We start from the raw sequence: 22,368 nt of genomic DNA, 5'->3' as shown, positions 1-22,368 counted from the left end.
GACCCGCCCCCTGCCCATCAGTATCATCCAGGAGCAGGTGCGGGCCAGAGGCCTGGGGATGCAGGGAGTGGGAGGGGAGTCGGGGCCGTGGGCGCTAGGGCACCTACCACAGGCTGAGCCCCTTGGAAGCACAGGACTACAGAGTTGTACAATTAACGTTCTTGTGTCCCAGGTTCTACATTCCATTGTCCACCCCACTGCTCAGACTCAGGGCTCTATGTCCAGCATACAGGCTTCAAGCCCCAATTCTGTGTGCCTTGTTGCAAAGACTCCTCACCGTCACCCCCCTCCTCCCCTCCCTCCATGTCCTCTTGTGGGCGGCCAGGCCGGAGGTGAAGTTCCTCTGCGTTCGGACGCAGGAGTTGATGCAGGCTCACCTGCCCAACAAGCTGGCCGGTGTGGCCTACCATCCGGCCCTGTGTGCCCACCTGTGCCGAGATCCAGGACCTGGTCAAGACTGTCACCCCGCCCTGCTACAGGCTGGTGTGCTCTGTCAGCATCGGGAGCAAGGGGCAGGACGGCGTGGTGGTCTCCAGCGGGTGCCTGTGGGACCCGCATGCAGACAGCTTTGCCATCTCCCACTACGTGAACCCCACGCTCTTCAGCATGGCACTGGTGCATGCCACCTATTTGGAGTGAGCCCTGTGGGATGAAGGGTCTGGGACCTTCATGGGGCCCTGTACTAGAGCCTGGCAGGGAAATCTCAGCTCCGGTCCCATCAGTCAGTGACCTGGGAAAGCAGCACCCACCCAGGCAAGGCCAGCCGCTTCCGCAGCTCTTGGTCAATTAAAAGAAAATGAGTAAGGTGCCTCTATATCTGCCCTCCTCGGGCCACCCGGACCACACACACCGCTGAGTTCTTTTGCCTCTGGCTGGAATTATGTCATCCACGTGCGGCTCCTGGCGGGCCGTACAGATCAGAAGCTCTGAGGGGCAGCTATCTATGTCTTTGATTAATAAAAAAATGGGAAATAAATTAATAATGACTTTATACATGCAATTTGGGATCAAAATCTTCCAAAGCATGGGGAAAATAATAAAAAAGGGAGTTCTTTTTTTAAAAATAAATTTATTTATTTATTTTTATTTATTTTTTTGGCTGCGTTGGGTCTTCGTTGCTGCACGCGGGCTTTCTCTAGTTGCGGCGAGCGGGGGCTGCTCTTCGTTGCGGTGCATGAGCTTCTCATTGTGGTGGCTTCTCTTGTTGTAGAGCACGGGCTCCAGGCACGTGGGCTTCGGTATTTGTGGCTCGCGGGCTCTAGAGCGCAGGCTCAGTAGTCGTGGCGCGCGGGCTTAGCTGCTCCGCGGCATGTGGGATCTTCCCGGACCAGGGCTTGAACCCATGTCCCCTGCATTGGCAGGCGGATTCTTAACCACTGCGCCACCAGGGAAGCCCCAAAAAGGGAGTTCTTGATAGTGAAACGTTTGAGAACAAGTGCTGTCGTCCAGAGACCAGCATGAACCAGGCACAGCTGGGGAGGGCCTCCAGGGAGGGGAGAGGAAGGGGGCTGGTTCTCACACTCGCTCCAGGCCAGGCAATGTGCTTGGGCATCACATACTTTTCCCTCATCCTCACACAGTCCTGGGAGATGGTGGTACCATCTCCACTTTATAGATGCATAAGTAAACTGAGGCCCAGAGAGGCCAAGTTACTTGCCCTGTATACCTACAGAATCACTAAGAGATTTGAAGCTAGGCCTGCCTCACTTAAAAAACGAAAACAAAACACAATAAAACAAAACAAAAAGTCCCAAACTGTGGAGTCTGGAAAGTCACTCTGGTTTGAGTTTATGAGGAAAAGACGAGAGACAAGCAGAGGAAACAGCATGTAAGCTATGGGTGTCGGGCATGGTTTATACTATTGACTGTTGTGACTAATCAGGGCACACGGTAGGTACTCGCAGTAGTTTCAAATGAAAGACTGAAAAGCTTGGAGGCATAAAAGGGCACCGCCTATCCTGAGGTGGGAGAGAAGGAATGAATGTTTTTACGCCTCTAGTTTCTGAATTACTTTGACCAAGCATATTTAATCTTATTTTAACAAATCTCTAATTATGGAACTATTTCCAACACAGACTAAGATCGAACATTAATAAAGGAGACAACGGTGAACCCATCACCCAGATTTACCAGATGATCATACTTTGCTGTATTCATTTCAGATATTTTTATAGTAAAGTGACACAGATAAAAGCCCTCATCCCATCCCATCCCCCTCCCTCCTCTCTGTCAGAGGTCACCACTATCCTTGAAGTTGGTGAATCTCCTTCCTGAGCATTGGGTATTATTTTGTGTTTTTAAACTTTCCAAATATGGCTATCTTACTGTACCTTTCCTTTTACAATTTGGTTTTCACTCAGTCATTATGGTTTTAGGATTTAGTCTATGTTGATACATGTAAATCTAGTTTACTCACTTTAACTGCTGTATGGTATTCCACTGTGAGTCTACATAGAACAGTGCATTTCTCCATTTTCTTACCGATGAACATATAGGTAGTTTCCATTCTTTGCGGTTTCAAACAGTACAGCAGTGAAAGTCTTTATACATGTCTCCTGGTGCACCCTCGTGTCACACACAGCCTTTATAACAATTGTAGCACGTACCCCTGCGTGACCTTGGAGGATTGTTTAATGTCTCAGAAGCTTAGTTTCCTCATCAGTAAACTGGGGGTAATAAAATAGCATGCATTTTGGTGACGACTGCATGCTTCAATGTAGGTGAAAAGCCTTATGCAACCTGTAAAGGACTCCATGAAATGTTAGCTGTTTATCATTCAGGTGTTTGACATCCAGGATATACTGAGCACCCTTCCACGCTGGGGACACAATGAACAGGGACGACCCCTGATGTGCTCACATGCATAAGAGACCGCTTGATGGGTGCAGCAACAGAAGAACGCACAAGACTCTGCTCAGTAATCTAGCCTGGAGTATAGAGGCAGGCAAGGCTTCCAAGAGGCAACGACACTAAGCTAAGTCCTCTAAAGACAAGGAGGCTTAGGCGAGTGGAAGATCGGAGGGTGGAAGGCTGGCCCAGGCAGAGGGAGCAGCAGATGTGAAGGGACTGAAGGACGCAAGAGAACGTGCTTGGAACATAAGAGTTGAGGGGAGGGGTAGTAAGACAAAATGAGCCTGGGGAGGTAAGCAGAGCCACGATGCTGTACCCTGAGGGCAGCAGGGAGCCACTGAAGGATTTAAGCAAGGCAGTGATAGGCTCAGATCTGCGTGTTAGAAGAAGCAGTCTGAATAAGCTCTGGAGAGCTGCAACACTGTACTCACACTCAACAACAACTATCCTACACTTAGAAATTTGTTATGAGGGTAGATCTCATGTTAAGTATTGGGCTGGCCAAAAAGTTCGTTCCGGTTTTCATAACATCTTATGGAAAAACCCATACGAACTTTTTGGCCAACACAGTGTTATCACTACAATTTAAAAAAATGGGTCTGGCCACAGTGTGAAAGGGGGTGTAGGGGAGAGGCCGGAGGTTGGAGGCTGAGGATGGGAATGCTGCAGCCAAAACATGATGAGGGACGAACCAAGGCAGCCATTAATTTTGTCACCAACACCCTGACAGCATCACTAGGAGAGATGGGAGGAATGGGCCAGCTCACCCTGAGCTGGGAACCTCACCCTGATTCAAAGAGGTTCGTGCTCACACACTCCACCTAGTCCCCTTCTTGGGCTCACTTATCATCTTTCGAGGCAGAGGACCCAGCCATGAGCTCTCAAGTTTCCGGATGGTATGAGCCCTTCGGCATCTTGGCACCCAGGGCGTGGCTGGGTCTTCACCAATGTCCCATACAGAACCCCACCAGCATCTAGACAGCACAGATCCCACACGGAGTGAGGGGAAGGGGAGGGTGACACATTCTAGGGTAAGAGGGGCTGTTGGTTACCACTGGATAGTAATAGCTAAACATCAAATATCTAAAATGGGAAAAGACAGACATACAAGAACTGCCCCAGACCCCTCACTCCCTAAGTGGGGACCACCTACCACCCCTAACTATGAGTGAGAGGCCTCTACCCTCAGTGCAGTGGTGCGTCCTGGCCTCCCCTAGGCCAGGCTAGAGCACTGCCATCCATTCTCCTAGCGCTCCATACTTCCCTTTTTAGCACACTCATCCCTTTAGAATTACAACTTTAATTTCTGCCTTCCTTGTTGGACTATAAGCTCCCCAATGGAGCTTCCCAGAACCGTACCCACCTTGTTCATTGTTCTTCCCTCAGTGCCTAAGAGTCTGGCTCCTAGCGGGCCCTCCAGGAGTATTTGTGAGTTTAATCAATAGGACGTACTGAGGGAGGAGAAAGGGTGGAGGAAGATGCATAGATTCAGAGGCCCTGAGAAAGAAAGTGCCTTGCTCAAGTCACAGGAGAGGCCGAATGAAATCACAGTTCCTGCTCGGGACCTCTGCCTCTCAGGGAAGGGCATCCCCACTGATTATGCTATGCTGAAAAGAGGCTTTGCAACAGACCAGCGTCTCCTGGAGTAGTCCATGGAATGCTAGTCTCACAGTGTTCTCTAATTAAATAAGCTTGGGAAACTCTGGGTTAAACAAAATGAAAAACGTTTCTTCACCACTGGACTTTTCAGAGCCTTTAATATGCTCGTGTGCACGTGATTTCTGGTGAAGGTCACATGCAGTATTCCCCACATCTACTTGACCATGGAATTCTGTCTGTGAAACTTGGTTTCAAACCTTTGGCACCATCCCCCAACTGCTTGCCATAATTATTTACTGAACATGGCACAGCAAGGAGATTTGTTGCAACTTTTTGGGCAGTGCAGGAAAACGCTGTTTCACAAACGAAAATGACTCCAAGCTCCAAGATATAAATGGGATAAAAACAAAACTGTTCTGGTCAGAAGGGGGCCTGGAGATCCCACCTGGTCATTCCTTCACTGCTGTCATGCCAGGAACTGTAGTGTCCTGCAGAGCCCAGTTTAAAAATCACTGGTATAGAACTCTGGGGACAGGGCTGACATTAGAGACCTGGCTTCTGACACTGGCCTTGCCATGAGCTGTTTTACCTTGGGCAGGTCACATGGCCTCGCTGGGCCTTGGTTTCCCCATTGATACAATGAGTCTGGTAGATGGGATGCTTTTTGGAGTCCTGAGCTTTAACCTCTGATATGATGAGGGTTGTGATTCTATGACTGCAAAATTCCAACTCTACGATTCTATGGTTCTTTGATTCTGAGATTCCATGGCTTAATATTCCAACTCTGGGACTGCCTGTAGCCAGCCTGAGCTGGTGCAGCATACTGGAGCCCAGGCTACAGAAAGCAGAATTCATTAACGGCGGTGTGCCATCCAGGATTGCTAAGTTCCCTGCGGAGGGCATGCCCCATGAAGGACGGAGGGGGTGGGGTGTGGAGGGGAGGGGCGGGTGCCTCAGAAACAGCAGCAGCTCAGTGGGCACAGCAGGGAGAAGGACCCAGGTCTCCGGACTCCTGCTCTATCTTTAGATCTCCATAGCAACTATCACCAGGGCGCTGCTGCTGAAGGTATGGCTGAGCTGGCTGCCTGCAGGAGGGAGGGGCATTTGCTTTCACGGCTCTTTTGCTGGGGAAAGGACTCTGGGCTGGGCTCTTGAGCCAGGAAAAGGAGACTGAGAGTGAAGCCTTTTGCAGCACAAAAGACCTGGTGCCAAAATAAAGGTAATCTAGGGCCCCACTTTGTTCTGAGACATGCTCAGGTCACAGAACCCACAACCTTCATTGTGTCAGGCTCACGGCACTGGAGGTACATAGAGCAAGTGCCTCCTCTAGCCTCCGCTATGGTCATTCCCTAACCAGTGAGCACCTCATCTGAGCCAGCCCTGAGGTCACAAGAGACACAAATCTCCAGGGAAAGCAGGCTTTGGCACAGGCATTACAGGGCGGGGCCGAGTGGGAGCCCCTCTCAAACCCTTGAAGCTGAGGAACCAGGAAAGCCCCTGTTAGTCCTTCTTCTGCCAACTCCTACCCAGCCAGGACCAGGCCCCCTCCAGGGAGTCCTCCCTGACTCCCGGCCCGATACTCTCCCCCCCAAGGCTCCTACAGCTCCATCTCCCTCCTCCCAGTAGGATGCCTGCTTGAGGGCGTCAGGAACCGCGTGGGGTGGATGAGAAATGGAGGTGTGCAGAGGTAAAGACATTTGTCCCAGGTCACCTGGACAGTTAGCGGCGGTCTTCCATTCATGTCTTTGGATTCCAGTCTGTGTCCCTTCCTGCCTCCCAGTGCCAGGCCCCTGGCCTGAGCTTTAGAAGGGAGGCCAGGCCTAGAAGAGGAAGTAGGAGTCCTCGGCCAGGCCTGCGCTCAGCAAGTACCCGGCCACGTCCTTGGTAAACGCAGCTGAGCCACAGACCAATGCAAACGGCTTTCTCCGACAGGAGCCGACCAGCTCTTCAATCAGGTCCTGGCCCAGGCGGCCAAAGTGGGTCTTGTCCCGGTAACTCCAGGGAAGCTGCTCTAGGGAGTTCTCCTGGGAGGATGAGAAACAGTGGGGGTGACTACTGGGGGTCCTCAGAGTTCACATGGTCAGCTCCTCTCTGGTCAACAAGGACACTGGGGCAGAGGGGGTGGGAAGCCAACCTTCACCCAACCCCACCACGGGCCAGGTACTTCCTCACACTGGGACTCAAATCACCCTCACAGAAGCCTCTGGGTAGGTAGTTGTCCTCCACAACAGCTGATGCACAGGGAGGAGGGATGCCTCTCGGGGCACACAATGATGCAGGGGCAGCAGCAGGACCAGAACCTGGGGCCACTGCACCTGTCACTCTGGGGGGAATGTTTTCTCACCATGACTGTGGGTCTCCTAGCATCTTTCCAAGGTTATCTATCACCATCACCCTTGGAGCATAACTTTTGTTCATTTAAGATTTCAGTTAGCTTGTTGAGTTAACAAATGTTTACTGAGTGACTCTGTGCCTGGCCCGGTGCTAGGCAATGGGGATACGGCAGCTGCCCTAAACAGACAGGGTTCCTGGCCCCATCTGGCTGTGTGTTTCAGAGATCCCTGGCTGCAGTGCCCTAACCAAGAGAAGGGTTTATTTCTCTCACATGAAAAGGCTAGAGGTAGTACTCTGGCGGTGTGCAATGCCCCAGGCTCCTTCTCTTTCTGCCCCTCTAGACTTAGCTTGTGGCTTTCATTCCCAGGGCCACAAAAGAAAATCTCCACTACTTGGAAGAATATCTTTTAAGTAAACATTTTATTGGAGTAGAACATACGTATAAAAATCGTAAAGTTTATATAGTTTGGAGAATTTTAACAAAGAGAAGAAGCCACGTAACCAGTGTCCAAAACGAAACAGAACCCGCAACAGAACAGGGCTATCACCTCCGCAGACCCTATTGAGATGAACTTCTGGTTCCTGGGGCCTGCAGCGAGACAGGATGGAGAGAGAGGGGTTGGGGTTGGAATCCAAGCTTTGCCACCATTTTCTGTTGAGGAGTCATGACCTCTCTGAGCTACTGAGATGAGCGCAGCGGATGGGGAAGCGCTGAGAGAGGCTCCACGAATGCAGGCCTCGAATCTCAGGCGCACTCACAGAGCTCGTCAGACCCCGAGGGCCTCTGAGGACAGTGCTGTGCTGCTGACAGGGGACACTCTCTGATGATCTGCATCTTCTTGCGTGCCCTTCGTGCTCTGACCTGCCCAATGGGCCCTCGAGGGCAGGAACGAGTAGGGCCCGTTGGCCTTGCCCCTCCTTCCCAATACCCGATCCTCCCAGGCCAGTTAGGTTCAGTGCAGCTGACCTTGACTGTGCACCCAGAGATGCATGGGGTCTGGTTGCTGTTCAAGTGGGGAGGGGACCCATAAACAATGATGATGCAGTGGGGTGGGTGCTAGGAGGCAGAGCCTGGGCCGTGACAGCAGAAACATCTACACCAGCCTGGAAGCTCAGGGAAAGTTCCCAGGATGGAATTACACCTTAGCAGAGAGATGTGAGGGATGAGTGGGCGTTAGGTGACGAAGTGGGAAAAAGTGTGCCTGGCAGGGGGAACTGTATGAGCAAAGACCCAGGAGCCAGAAAAGCACAGAGCGCTCGCGACCACAGGCAGACCAGTAACGCCAGAACGCAGCAGGCAGCGGGAGTGGGCCAGAAGGGGAGGCCATGGAGGGCTGGCACAGCCAGTCTTGAGAGCGGTGGGGAGCTAGGGAAGGACAGGAAGCAGGGCAGGGATGTGGTCAGAGCTGCCCTTCCGGCTGCAGGATGAAGGACAAATCGTCAAGGAGTGGCTGGAGCAGGGAGACCCTTGATGATGCTGTCGCTATGGCCCAGGCAGCACCCGGAGTGGAGGAAGCATGGACAGGCAGGAGGCACCTCTCACTCCATCATCCCTCACCTTCCCCGGCTATTGACAGCCAGCCCACTCACCTGCCCAACCTCAGGGCACTGGCCTCATCAAAGCCCCGGCCCAGGGTAGAAGGTCCCCTATTGCTGGTGAACTTTAACTCTGCCCTCAAGCCCGGGCTCAAATGCCATCTCCTCTGTGAAGCCCTCTCTGCTTGCCTCCAGCACCCTGAACACCCTCCACAGCACCTATCCCTGAGCTGTCTTACACTGACAAGCAATAAGAGCATGGCCTCGCCACCAACTTGCTGTTTTACCTTGGGCAAGGTTCTTAACCTCTCTGTGTCTCAGTTTCCACATCTATTAAACGGCCATGATGGCAGTAGAAGCCTCCTAAGATGGTGGTGGGGATTAAATGAGTTAGTACACATAAAGTGCTTAGAACAGTGCTAGGCACACAGAAAGTGCTCGATGAAGGGGAGCCCTTGTCAGCCATCTCCGTGGCTGTCTCCACATATATAGATGAGCACCTGGAGGGCAGTAAGAGGTCATCTTCATTTTTATTTTTATTTATTTATTAAAAAAATTTTTTTTGGCCGCCCTGTGTGGCATGTGGGATCTTAGTTCCCTGACCAGGCTTTGAACCCCTGTCCCCTGCAGTGGAAGCACAGAATCTTAACCACTGGACCGCCAGGGACGTCCCATTTTCGTTTTTAAATCCCTGGCACCTGGCACGTGGTGGGGGAAAGGAAGGCTGGCCAACAGCCAGGGCAATTCTGCCAGGTGCCTGCCTTCCTGCCACCTTCCCCGACCAGCTCTTAGGCAGGGCTGAGCGTGCTCCCGGCAGGAGTGGCCCTTCCCTTGCCCCTCTCCCCTCGGCTGTACCTTAGCCCTCTGCTTCATCCCTGACCTTGGGCACTGCTGTCGCTGCTAATGTTCACCAAGCATGACCCCCTCGGTGTTCATGCCACTGAGCATTCTGCCCCATGCACAGGCCTGTGGACTCTGGCCCCTGGGGACCTCAGGACCTCTGGTTTCCTGACACCCTCCCCCACCCAGCCACAATGTCGAGGATCATGTAAGTCTTTCGGGACACTCTAAAGCTGTCTCAAGAGGAAACTGATGACAAGGGTGCTCCAAAGTACAGGGTAATGAGGCTGACCCTGACCAAGAGAATGGAGGGGAGGCACCAGCAGGGGAACCTCAACCCAGGGCGCGCAGGAAAGAGAAATAAAGCTACAGACTAGGTGAAGGCCAGTGAACAAAGGTAGCTGAGGGCCTGGCTTGAGGTAAGGCGCAAGACAGCCCTCCACGCTGCGGCCCTGTGGGGAGGGCCCAGAGGGGTGGCTTGAATGAATGGAGGGGATGGGGAACCAGAGGGAAGAGGGCTCAGGAGGCAAAGCCGCTTCCAGCTAGAGTGGCTGTAACTTGGAGGATTTGAAAGCAGCTTTGTTCCCAGGTGGGAACAAAGTGATGTGGAAAAGACCCTAACAAATGCAGTGAACTGGATCCGGTTTACTCCACCAGCCATTGCCGGGGTGAGTGCCTACTCCATGCCTGGTGCTGTGCAAAGCACTGAAAGCGTGGTGACCCAGACACGCGGTCCCCGCCTCAAGGAGCTACGCCTGGCCCACTGATTCTACCACCAGGCCCCCCGCCCATACAACAGGGGATGCCAGAGGGTGGACAGCAGGCAGCAAGCCATGGTGGGTGAGAGCTGGCGCCCTGGAAGCAGACAGTCTCGGGTTCGTATCCTGGCTTCACCCTGTCTGGCAGCACGACACCAGCTGGTGCCTTCACCTCTGAGCGTCAGTTTCCTCATCTGCATAATGAACACGGCAACACCTGCCTTCCTTGCCAGGCACACACTGGGGGTTCCACCAGTGGCAGGGATGACTATTACGGCACAGGGCAGAGAGCCCACAGCACGTCCTCAAGATGGGTGCAGGGCACAGGAGAGTCTCAATCAGGGAAGGAAATCATCCCCCTGGGCTCACCTGGCTGAGTACAAAGAAGGTGCGGACATTCCAGAAACGAGCCTGCTCCCGGAGGAAGGTTTTCAGGTAGATGTCCTCAAAGGTCTTGAAGCAGCCGACCAGGGTGATGAAGGTCTCATCCTCTGCGTTGTCTGTGATGCTCTGCAGGATGGGCACCATGGGGGCCAGGCCAGTGCCAGCAGCCAGCATGAGGAGCTCACCATACTAGGGAACAGGACGGTATATGACAGGGGTGGGCTGGGAAGGGGTCTGACCCCAGCCATCCACTACGGGGGCTTTTCTTGGGCTTGCTTGAACTGGATGGCACTGCCCTTCCTGGGTGTCCCACCCATCTGAGTTTGCCTCTGTACCTCCTCCAGAAAACCATCCTTGCCTGTGAAAGGCTACAGCTTATGAGGTCTATGGAACAGAAATCATGGAATCTGGAGGCTGAAAGGGAACATGATGGTGCAGTCATCCTGCAAGTGGCTTGGCTGCCTTCTAAAGCATCCCCACGGGGCTCTGCTTACATACTTCTGCTGATAGGCAGTCCACTACCTCCCAAGGAAGTCTGCTCCATTACAGACTGACTCCCCTTGCCAGGGAAGGCTTCCCACCTAACACTGAGCTGACACCTGTTCCCACCAAAGCTTTGTCCTCCCACTGCCATCCCAGCCCTGCCCTCCGGGCTGCTTCCTCTGCCCCAGGGCAACCCTGCAGAGATCGGAGGCCCCTGTCTTGGACCCTGAGCCTGCTCATCTCTAGACTAAATGATATACTATACCTCAGTGCCTGGCACAGAGAGCCAGGCAATCAAAGTGAGCTCCCAAGAGGCACCTGTTCCATCAGCTCCCCATCACCAAACCTGTTTCCTGGCTCTAGGCCTCTTTAAGATCAGTGCCTAGAAGGTTAGTGCCTGACCCGCACAGTGACGTATTCACCGACATCCTAGAGATTAGGCCTCTGTGCGCAGTCTGAGTGTTCATCAGCTTTAGTGACAGCCACTGCACACCACACTACTGCATGGAATGCTTCCTGGACTATCAGGAGTCGGGCAGATCTGCAGGTAAACCCCCAGTCATGCGATCTGGGCACGTTCTTTCACCTCTCTGAGCCTTGGTTTCTTCACTGGTAAAAAAATAATAGCACCTCCCCAGAATAGCACCTATCTCAGAACTGTCATGAGGATTAAAGAGATGACATAAAGTGCCTGGTATGGGACTTCCCTGGTGGTGCAGTGGTTAAGAATCTTCCTTCCAGTGCAGGGGACACAGGTTCGATCCCTGGTCCAGGAGGATCCCACATGTCACGGAGCAACTAAGCCCGTGCGCCACAACTATTGAGCCTGTGCTCCAGAGCCCACGAGCTGCAACTACTGAGCCCGCATGCCGCAACTACTGAAGCCCGCACACCCAGAGCCCATGCTCTGCAACAAGAGGAGCCACCGCAGCGCAACAAAGAGTAGCCCCCGCTCACCGCAACTAGAGAGAAAGTCCACGTGCAGCAACAAAGACCCAACGCAGCCAAAAAACCCGAATACGTAAAATAAAATAAATTCTAAAATAAAATTTAAAAAATAATCAAGTGCCTGGTATGGAGCTTGGGGCTTAATACAATTAGAATCCTTCCCTCACTGAGCCCTACTGCTAGCCCATCATCCTGTCCTGTGTTCATGCTCTCCCAGCCTCCCAGTCACGGGGTATGCTATGCTCCCTCTTTCTCCCATCACTGCTCAGGCTCTCCTCTGGGGAGTCCTCTCTGAGCCAGGGGCAGGTGAGGGGTCCTTCTTGTGTTCCCACGGCCCTCTGTGCATCCCTCTTCACACTTGTCACACTGTGTTGTTGTCATTTATTTGTGGGCTTGTCTTCCCATCAGACTGTGAGCTTCTGGAGGACAGGACTCATCTGACCCATCTCTGAGCCCCCAGGGCCCAGCACTGGCCTGGCCCTGGGTGAATACCTATGAAAGTCTGTGGAATGTCTCAGGGCTGATGTGATCCATCTGCATTGAAGGTGGCTGCAGAGTGGCAAGACTGGGCTGCATCCCAGCATCCTCACAGGAGCAGAGCCAAGCCTTAGCCACAGTTTCAGCGGCCAGGGGTTCATGTGTGGTACACCATGCCTTTTCCCTCATGGCTGGGCCCTACACCCTCCCAGACAGGAAGTGCAGGGCTTTCCAGTGGGGTCTGTGGATGCCAAGGTAGTAAGGTATGCCAAGGTATGTCCAGGAAGATGGCTGCAGGTATTCTTTATTTCTTCTTTTAGCTTCTTTCTTTATTTTTTTTTATTTAAAAAATTTTTTTTGCCTGTACCAGGCAGCATGCGGAACTTCCCCGACCGGGGATCGAACCCGTGCCCCCTGCCAGTGGAAGTGCAGGGTCTTAACCACTGGACCACCAGGGAAGTCTCTTTTAGCTTCTTTATATCTGCTGAATTGTTTTTTTGGTAATGAACAGGTACTGCATTGGTAGTAAGGAAAATACTAATAAAAGCTATTTTTAAATTAAACAAAAAGAATGGACCCACAGACACAGAACACAAACTTATGGTTACAAAGGGGAAGGGAGAGGCGGGATAAATTAGGAGTTTGGGATTAACATATACACACTCCCGTATATAAAACAGATAACCAGCAAGGACCTGCTGTGTAGCACAGGGAACTATACTCAATACTTTGTAATAACCTATAAGGGAAAAGAATCTGAAAAAGAATAGATGTGTGTGTGTGTGTGTGTGTGTGTGTGTGTGTGTGTGTATACATATATATACACACATATATATGTATGTATAACTGAGTCACTCTGCTGTACACTTGAAACTAACACAACCTTGTAAATCAACTATACTTCAATTAAAAAAAAAAGAATGGAGAGGAAAAATGATTCGTTCTTTTTCATTTGTTTTGTTTTGCTTTGTTTTCCTAATTATAAAGGTAACAGGTACTCATGGATAATTTGGAAAACATAATGAAGAAAATAAAAATCACCCACTACCCAGAGCTGCTAACATTTTATTGCTTTTTTTAAAAAAATATTTTTTCTGGGGACTTCCCTGGTGGTCCAGTGGTTAAGACTCTGCACTTCCACCGCAGGGGGCCTGGGTTCAATCCCTGGTCTGGGAACTAAGATCCCGCATGCCATGCGGTGTGGCCAGAAAAAAAAAAAAAGAAAGAAAGAAAGAAAGAAAGGGAATTCTTTTAAAAAATATATATATTTTCTGTGCAATTTAACTTAGTTTCCTAACGTTGTATATTCAGTTTACCTAGTGTTTGTCACTTGATCTTACAGCTTAAGCATTAACATCATTTATAAACATAATTTTAAAATCCAAGATAATAGTCTATCACGTATTTGTAACCCAGTGTACTTAACTGTTCTGTTGTTGGATGTTCAGTTGTCTCCAATTTCTTGCTATTATAAATAAAGCCGCAATGAACATGTGCAAGAGGCAGCATTTTGGATTCTTTCCATAGGACAGACTTCAGAAGTGGAAGCACTGGGTCAAGGGTGTGAAGATTCCTAAGACTCCCAGTGCATATTGTCAAATTGCTTCCCAGATATGCACCAACTGATGAGAAATTACTGATTCTTCCTGGGAATGTCAGGGGAGGATGTGAACATGCCGTGAAGATGAGGGGAAGAGCCTTTGGGTTGGGAAGCAGGGGGTTCCCAAGCAGTGAGCCACAGGGTGTATTTAGGGAGTGGTCTCATAGTCTTGTAAATGGAATGTGAAACTGGAAAGATATCTGAGAGTCAGATGGCATAAGGGCCCTAAATACCTAGCTCATAGTCTGCATTTTTCCAAGCAATGGGCAGGCAAGGATGGTTCTGGAACACGGGCAGGCAGTTTTGTTTCTTAGTGCCTATTCCCATCTCCTCCCATGTCCAACCCCAAGGATACTCTTGGGATTAGGTTTGGGCTCAAGAAGAATGGCACAGTGAGATTCTATGGCCTGAAACATGAGAACCACATTCCTGGAAGCTAAGCTGGGAGGGGTCTCCTGAGGACTCAGTGCAGGCACTGACCTGGTTTGGTTTATAGAAGAAGCCTCCGAAAGGTCCTCGCCAGAAAGCTGTGTCTCCTGCTTTCCAGGACTCCACATACTGGGACATCAGCCCTGTCTGGTAGCACTGGGAGGAAACGAAGGGAGACCTCATTAAGACAGGCACATGTTGCCAATACAAACCACATCAGCCTCGGAAGTGGAGCCCTTCCTGCACTCCCAGTGCTTTACACGTGTTGTGTCATTTAATCCTAATTATCCATGAAGTTGGTACTGTCGTTCCCCGTTTTCAGATGAGGCCAAGAAGCTTACACAGAAGGTAAATGGTAAGACTGGGATGAGAATCCATAAGACCTACGGCCTTAACTACAGAGGTCTCAAACCAAATAACTACAATGGCCATGTGGGTAACATAACTGAGTGAAGAACTGGGTATGAGATGATCGATGGCAACTAACAGTCTCGGCATCAGGGAGACAAGAAAGAGCGGTGGGGACTACAGTAAATTGGTGAGTGAATACTCTTTCTAAAGGAGGAAACCACTTTGCAAATTCCAGTACACAGTCCGTGGGGCCAGCGATGCCAGATCTTCTGACTCTCTAAGAGGGGCAGGAAATCCATATTTTTGTGAAAATTTTCCCATTTTTGAAATGTTGGCAATTAATTCAAAATTTTAAAACACTGTGCAGGCCAAGACCAAATATATTTACGGGCTAGAGTCCGCCTCATCTGCAATCTCTGCATATCCCTGCACTGTCCTCTGTCTGGATGAAAAAAGTGAAGATTGTGGAGGGGATTCCTCCATGGGGGAAGTGCACACTGCCCTGACTCTGTCAGGCACCATGCTGGGGCTGCAGGGGAGACAGCTGGATCTTAAGCTCCATGGAGGCAGCCAGTGCCTGAGTCATGGAAAGGACTTAAACATCCGAATGAATGAATGAATGAATGAACCCAGATTCAGGCCCTCCCTTTAAGGAGCTCACAATCTACGAGGGACCTAAGTCTCAGACATATACAAGGTAGAGACTACCTAACCTGCCGTGAGAAGGATGAAGTGCTAGGAGAGCCCTGAGGAAGTGCAGTCACTTCCAATGGAGTGGGATCGAGGACAGCTTCCTGGAAGGGAAAGCTAAGCTGGACCTTGAAGACTGGGTAGACTCAAACTCACTGGGGATGAGGGAAGGAGGGCAGAGGGAATTCTGGGCATCAGGTGTGGTATGGTCAGGGGTAAGACAGCCCAGGAAGGGTGTCTGGAGAAATTATAACCAGGCTTGAAGGAGAGACTGGGCTTTGGTCACCAGACATGCTTTTAAGCACCCACAGCTACTTCTGGTACCATCCCTGCCTTCCTTGGGCACCACATGCACAAAGCAAGGGAAGTCTTGCGCTTACCTGAAGAGGTCTGGGGAGGAGGCTACAGTTTTTCTCCTAAGTTGCTGGAGGCTATATTTCAGCGCACACCTTGTTTTGTGGCCCCAGTCTCGGGGAGGCACAGCCCCAGGGGTGGCCTTAGTGGCCCTATGGCGCAGATAGCACTCAAGGAGAAAGGAAGGATTGTTCTGTGCCTCTGGCCCCCACACGGAGCCTGGCACAGAGTAAATGCTCAATACACACTTGTTGAACAGAACTGACACTGAATTTGTTCTTCCACTTGAGATCATATTACCCCAGGGACCTTGGGACAATGACATCATCTCTCTGGGCTTCAGTTTCTTCATCTGTAAAGTGGGGAGAATATGATCTACTCTGCAGGGTGATTATGAGGTTGAAACGAGATAATTAAAATAAAGAGCTAGAAGCAGTACCTGGTGCCCAGAAGGTGCCAGAGAAATGAGAGCTCCTCCTTCCCATCTACATGGGAGGGTAAACCTTACAAAACCCGCCTGCCTTCCCAATTTGCAAAGACATTTCCAGATCTTCCCAGCCAGTGGCTTAGGGATAATTAAGCATCTCTCTAAAGAGAGGCTTTCCGGTAAATGAAGGAGAAAATCAGCCTTGCAGCTGGGAGAAATCCAGCTGCCCTGAAGAACTGTCTCCAGGCTTATCCTTTCAATAGAAACACACCCAGACAAGCAGCTTGGGGAAGCAGGCCATTTGGAGAGGATTTGTGGAATCTCCCAGACAAACAGTTGCGTGGAAAAGGGATCCCATCCAAGCTTATGTGTGAGGGAATAAATACTCCAGCTCTGAAGGCAGGCGGGGATGGTTGGGAGCCAGAGACGGTGCTGGGGACCTGGAGTCAGAAGGCCAGGGCTCACCTACCAGTTGTACTTCTTACTACCTGGGGAGCCTCAGGCCCTCCTGGGGCCTCAGTTTGCTTATCAGTGAAATGGGGATAATTCCTGTCCTACAAGGGAGACAAAGGATGTGAAAACTATTCCTAAATATAGGTGTTCCCTAGGATTCCATTTGGGAAATGATCTAGAGCTATGTATTAGGCTGACCCATATGAAACTGCTATTTCTGTAAGTCAAAAATGTTAGCATGTCAGCAATTTCATGTAGTTCAACCTAATTATTTTTGCACATAATTGGACCTTCATGACGCCTTATACATTTGTTGCCTATTCCTTGGGCCTCTGGGATATTTTGCATCTAGCCCACTTTGTTCATCTCATCTCTGCCAATTTCCCCACCCATCTCGGCTGCCCCTACAAGCAACTCTGCTCCCACCACTCAGACTGGGTACAGCTCCCAGAAGACCCTGCTCTATTTCACCCCTCCCTGCCTTCGCTTATCCATCCCCCTGGAATGCCACTGCTAACTTGTATTCCTTCCTCAAGGCCCAACTCAAATGCCCCGACCCCTGCCAACCCACCTGCGAGATGATTTCAGGTTACTTTGGCCCCCAAGGTCCTCCATGTCCCATCTTTTGCCTACAAAAGTGTTCCAGGACAAATGACTAACAGTTCCCCAAATCATGCCTCCTTTGCCACTGTACGTGCTGATACAGCGCTCAGAGCTTCCTTCCCACTCCTGAGCTTAAACATAGAGCTCAGACACACAGCTTCCTCTGGGAAGCCCAGCTCACCTTCCCTGCAGCCCCAGCTGCCCTGAGTTCGGTTGGGGCCTCCTGTCACAGCATCTACCACCTTGTACTGTCCCAGTCTGGCCCCTGTCTGAGGGCGGGCGCCGTGTCTGACTCTCCCTGGACACCCGTGCCCAGCACACAGTAGGTGCACATGACTTGGTTCCCTTTTCCCTGGCTCAGTGCTTACACTCCATCAATAGGGAAGAAGGTGAGGAGGAACAGCTTTACTTTTCTCAGTTCAAGCCTGTTTTCCATAAAATCTATCAGGAACATGCCCTCTGTTGGTGGACCAGTAGCCTCCTTTCCCCAGGAAAGGAGATGAGAAAAGGCCTCTTTCATTGTCCTTGCTCTTCCCTCATCCTCCCATGTGAGCGCTGGCTTTTCCCATGTCAGAGGGAAGTGCCCCACCCTGACCAAGCTGGCAAATGGAGGTCCAGTCCACAGCCTCTTAGAGCATCCGTGTGAGTTGGCTCACCTTGATTAAAACTTCAAAGTATCCTTTTGCGTTGGCAGGGCTGATGGGTGTATAGGCTCTCTGAATTTCTAAGCCATCTACTATCCCTCTGGGAAAGAGAAGCACTCAGTCAGGCAGTCAGCCAGTCATTCAACAAACTCTTATAGAGTACCAAATCTGTGCCAGGCTGGTGAAAGTGAAGGTGGGGGGCCCAGTCATCCCCAGTGGTCCTCACTGAGAGGCAGGCAAGATGGAGCAGAAGAAAATAGCACTGGGCTCCCCCCACTGCCACGTGCTGGCTGTGAGACCCTGGGCAGGTCATTTAAACCCTCAGCTGCCCCTTCTGTAAAATGGAGACAACTGTCTATGCCCCTGCTGTGTGGCTCCACAGGGGTCACAGGTGAAAAAGTGCTTCAAAAAGTACACGGATGGGCTTCCCTGGTGGCGCAGTGGTTAAGAATCCACCTGCCAATGCAGGGGACATGGGTTCAAGCCCTGGTCTGGGAAGATCCCGCATGCCACGGAGCAACTAAGCCAGTGCACCACAGCTACTGAGCCTGTGCTCTAGAGCCCGCGAGCCACAACTACTGAAGCCCACGCGCCTAGAGACCGTGCTCCACAACAGAAGCCACTGCAATGAGAAGCCTGCGCACTGCAACAAAGAGTAGCTCCTACTCATAGCGACTAGAGAAAGCCCGCATGCAGCAACGAAGACCCAACGCAGCCAAAATAAATTTAAAAAAAAAAAAAAAGTACACTGATGATGTGAGCTATTTTAGGACATCACTTGGGTTTTTCCTGACCTCTCTTCGACCACAGAATGATCAAGATAAAAATAACTATATTTAACAAGCGTTTAACATTTATCAAACACGACCGCATGCCAGCAGCATCAGAAGTGAAAGGATCCTCAGGGGTGCCCTAGTCCAAAGCCTGACCCCATGCATGAATCCCCTCCAGTGTTATCAACAAGGGGGCCAGGAGCACGATCGCGAGTAATAATAAGAGCAGCCATGTTGTAGTAAATGCCTATGATGCACCAAGTATACTATATGCAGTATCTCATTTATTTCAAACAATAACCAAGGGCTTCCCTGGTGGCGCAGTGGTTGAGAGTCCGCCTGCCAGTGCAGGAGACGCGGGTTCGTGCCCCGGTCCGGGAGGATCCCACGTGCTGCGGAGCGGCTGGGCCCGTGAACCATGGCCGCTGGGCCTGCGAACCATGGCCGCTGGGCCTGCACGTCTGGAGCCTGTGTTCCGCAACGGGAGAGGCCTCAGCGGTGAGAGGCCCGCGTACCGTGAAAAAAAAAAAAAAAAAAAACAATAACCAAAATGAGGAAACCAAGGCTTAGAGAAGGGATGTCACCTGCCTGAGGTCACACAGCTAGAATTCATCTGTAGCTGTGTCTGCCTCCAGGTCTGGGTTCCTTACCACTACTCAGAGCTTCCCTGGAGCACCTAAGCACTCCTCTCTTGAGCCCTACTATGTACAAAATTTTCTTCTTTTGAGGTATGCAAAGATTAAAAAGGCCTGTCCCAATGTATCAAAAGTTGGGCAGAAATATTCAATAAATGCTTACAGAAAAAACAAGGAAATAACAAACAGAACATATGGCATGGCTCGGATGCAAAGGGCACTGTGACATTTGCTATGACAGAGGTAAAAGTGACAGGCACTCTCACCTAGGGAACCTCAGAAGGCCTTGAGCTCAGAAGGTCTTAAAGGACAAGCAGGCCACTAACAGGTAACAATGGGCAGGAAGTAAAGTAATTCCAGGCAGAGGGAACAGCCTGGGCAAAAGCTTAGAGGTAGGATAATGTAAGGCAAGCCAGGAACTGGCGAGTGGACCTCGGGGCTGGAACAAGGGGCATGTATGGGGGTGGTTGGGGGGGTATGGAGAAGAACTTGGTGGGCAAGGAGGCTGGGGCCTTGGCTTACAGTGTCACTGGGGAGGCACTGTGGAGTACCAGAAGGGGGCTGAACGAGGAGGGATGTGGTCAGCTGCATGGGTTAGGAATGTCACTGGAGTGACAGAGAGGGGCCAGACTAGAGGCAGGTAGTTCTGGGCATCCCTGACTTATGGATGGAGGGTTGCTTGGGGCTGTGACCTGTCCAGTGGCCCCTCCTGTCCACTGCAACAGTGATCTTTAAGGACCGTCAGCCAGCCCACAGGCCAGAACAAGCTGGGCACAAACACCAGGGGTCAGTGCGAGGCAAGTACTGGCTAGACTTTCCGTCTCCTTTGATGGCTCTGCCTCCTCTTGCCAACACCATAAATGCTGGAGTTGCCAGGGTTCGGTCCTACCTCCTTCCCTCTTTCCATGCCCCACATGCTCCCAAATGCAATCCAGGCATAACAATATACCTGGATGATTTCCAGATCCACGTCTGCAGCTCAGATTTCTCTGCTGAGCTTCAGACCCAGAGAGTCAACTGCCTGGCAGTCACCTCCATCTGGAGGTCCCAAAGGGTCCTGTCCCTGTGTAGGTGGAGGTGGGGATCAAGGTGGGAGAAGAGTACAAAAGTCAGCTGGAAGGAAGAAGGAAGTTCAGAGGAATGAAGGGTGTAACTCAGGAGGCGGGCTGTTTGGGTTTGAATCCTTATTAGCTGTGTGATACTGGGCAACTCCCTTATTTTCAATAACGGTGTCTTCTCTATCAACTGGTGCTAATCATATGAGGTTAATACCACAAGCTCTGGAGACACACTGCTTGCTTTCAAATCCTGGCTCCAACATTTCCTAACTGTGTGATCTTGGGGAAGTTACTAAACCTCTCTGACTTCAGTTTCCTCTCGGGCATGACAATGGTGTCTACCACACAGGATTTTGTGAGGAATGAATGAGCTTATACATATGAGCACACAGAACTGTGCCTTGGATACTAAGTGTTAAAAAAGTGTTTGCTGTTACTGTTATTATTATTTATTATGAAAATGCATTATCTAGTTCAATTCCAAGAGCCCTCTGAGTCATGTATTTCTATGTTTATTCTGAAGATGACAAATGGAGGTTTAAGGAAGGTTAAGCAAGTTGCCCTAGACCACACAGCTAGCAAATGGCAGAGCAGGGCTGCAAAGCCTGGGTCCTCCCACTACCTGAGTGTACCGTAGGATGAGGTGCTGGCCAGGCCGCAAGCCGAGCTGGCTGTTCCCAGGTAATGTAAACCGGACAAGGTAGGTGTCCTTAGTGAGTCTGTCCGTGGCACTGATGCAGAAGGCTAGGAAGGTCTCTGGGCTCAGCTTGGAAGGACAGGTCTGCAACAGGAAAAGATTCAACAGCTAGAAGCTGGGACTCAAGAGAAATGCAAGCATCCATGGGCATCCTCCCCACAAGGAGAGGCTATCAAGGCCAGTAAGTTTTCTCTGTAACAGCGTAGTCCCACCTTACTTCCCTTTCAGGCTCTAAGAATGCCAGAACACTTTACATTGAGCTCACCCTGCTCTGAAGCCTTGTACGGCTCCCCTCAGCCCCAGGATAAAGTGCAAGGTCCTTAACTGAACACTCAAGGGCCCTGTGGATGGGCCCCAAGTCTCATTTTATCTCCCAGGCATCAGACACCAGACTTTTCTCTGTACTCTCAAGAATACCTTGCAGCTTCCTACCTGTGAGTCTTTATTTGCTCAAGCTGTGCCCTCTATCCAGAACACTTATCTCCAATGTATGAAAGACCTACCCATCCTTCAAACCTGCTAAAATCCAGATTTGCACCATTTAGAAATTGATGGGACCTAACGGATGATCTAATCCAATATCCTTATTTTATATGTGGGGAAACTGAGGCCTGAGTGGTAGTGACTTATTTGTACAAGGTCACACCATGGGCAGGGACTCAAATTCATGTCTTCCAAGTCTCAGGCCACTGTCCTTAATATTCCACCCCACCTCTACCTCCTCCGGGAAGTCTTCTCTGAATACCACGACTCACAGATCTCCTTCTCCTGTAAAATGCCCACACCCAATTCACTCCTGGGACCTCCCCTCGCCACCTGCCCCATGTCCCACTCACCAGCTCAAGGCCAGGCTTTGAACCTGGGTCAGTCTGCTTCCATTAAGCCCACTCTTTTCTCTCTGCTGTACAGAGTCAGAGGAAGCTTCCCCGAGCAGGTACACTGCACAGGGCTGAGGCCAGGTGGACACTGCTCCCCCTCACCTGTGTCTCTTCTCCACTCAGCAGGCTCCTGTCCTTGCTGGCTCGGGCTGCCTCCCAACTTGCTAGGTCTCGCTGGTAGAGGTCGAACACGCAGGGTGAGCAGCCACTGCCGCAGCACTGGGAGGGCAAGGGCTCCACCGGCCGAAGCTGCAGCCAGGCTTCCTCATCGTCGTCTTCCTCCCCCTTGTCCATTGTCAGTGGGCCTTGGTCAGGCAGGGGGTGCGGGCAACCGGGTGCTCTTCCCAGAGTAGGCCCAGGCCCTGCTCCCTTGCCAGCCTGGAAGAGGGAAAACATGTGGTTACAATCTGGTCACCTCTATTCCGCTCATTCTCCCTGAGGCCTGCAGGTGCCAAGCTCTGTGTGAGTACTGGGGACAGGGGTGAATCAATCCTGGGATCTGCTGTCTGGTGGGGGAGGCAGGGAGACAGGGCACAGCGATTGGAACGGACAACCATGGTTTCTTGA

At 51.1% G+C, this 22,368-nt stretch overlaps 1 protein-coding gene across 1 annotated transcript; it reads right to left on the bottom strand.

The window, feature by feature from the left end:
* Positions 1 to 6,269: 6,269 nt before the first annotated feature.
* On the bottom strand, positions 6,270 to 22,095 carry CYB5RL (cytochrome b5 reductase like). The gene is made up of 6 exons (XM_007471154.1): positions 21,904 to 22,095; positions 20,859 to 21,007; positions 17,773 to 17,860; positions 14,290 to 14,394; positions 10,287 to 10,490; positions 6,270 to 6,473 (listed from the first exon to the last, which is right to left on the bottom strand). The coding sequence occupies exons 1-6, from the start codon at positions 22,093 to 22,095 to the stop codon at positions 6,270 to 6,272; spliced, it is 942 nt and encodes a 313-aa protein (XP_007471216.1).
* Positions 22,096 to 22,368: the final 273 nt, after the last annotated feature.

Source organism: Lipotes vexillifer, unplaced genomic scaffold, assembly GCF_000442215.2.
Source record: "Lipotes vexillifer unplaced genomic scaffold, Lipotes_vexillifer_v1.1 scaffold1003, whole genome shotgun sequence".
Classification (NCBI taxonomy): domain Eukaryota; kingdom Metazoa; phylum Chordata; class Mammalia; order Artiodactyla; family Lipotidae; genus Lipotes; species Lipotes vexillifer.
The sequence above is the reverse complement of the archived record's forward strand: the minus strand, read 5'-3'. Positions and strand labels throughout refer to the sequence as shown.

Coding starts and splice junctions, on each gene's coding strand:
- CYB5RL (XM_007471154.1), bottom strand. CDS start 22,095: ATGGACAAGGGGGAGGAAGACGACGATGAGGAAGCCTGGCTGCAGCTT. Junction 21,008..21,903: donor TGAGTGGAGAAGAGACACAG/GTGAGGGGGAGC, acceptor TTCCTGTTGCAG/ACCTGTCCTTCCAAGCTGAG. Junction 10,491..14,289: donor TCTTCTATAAACCAAACCAG/GTCAGTGCCTGC, acceptor CCTGTTCCCTAG/TATGGTGAGCTCCTCATGCT.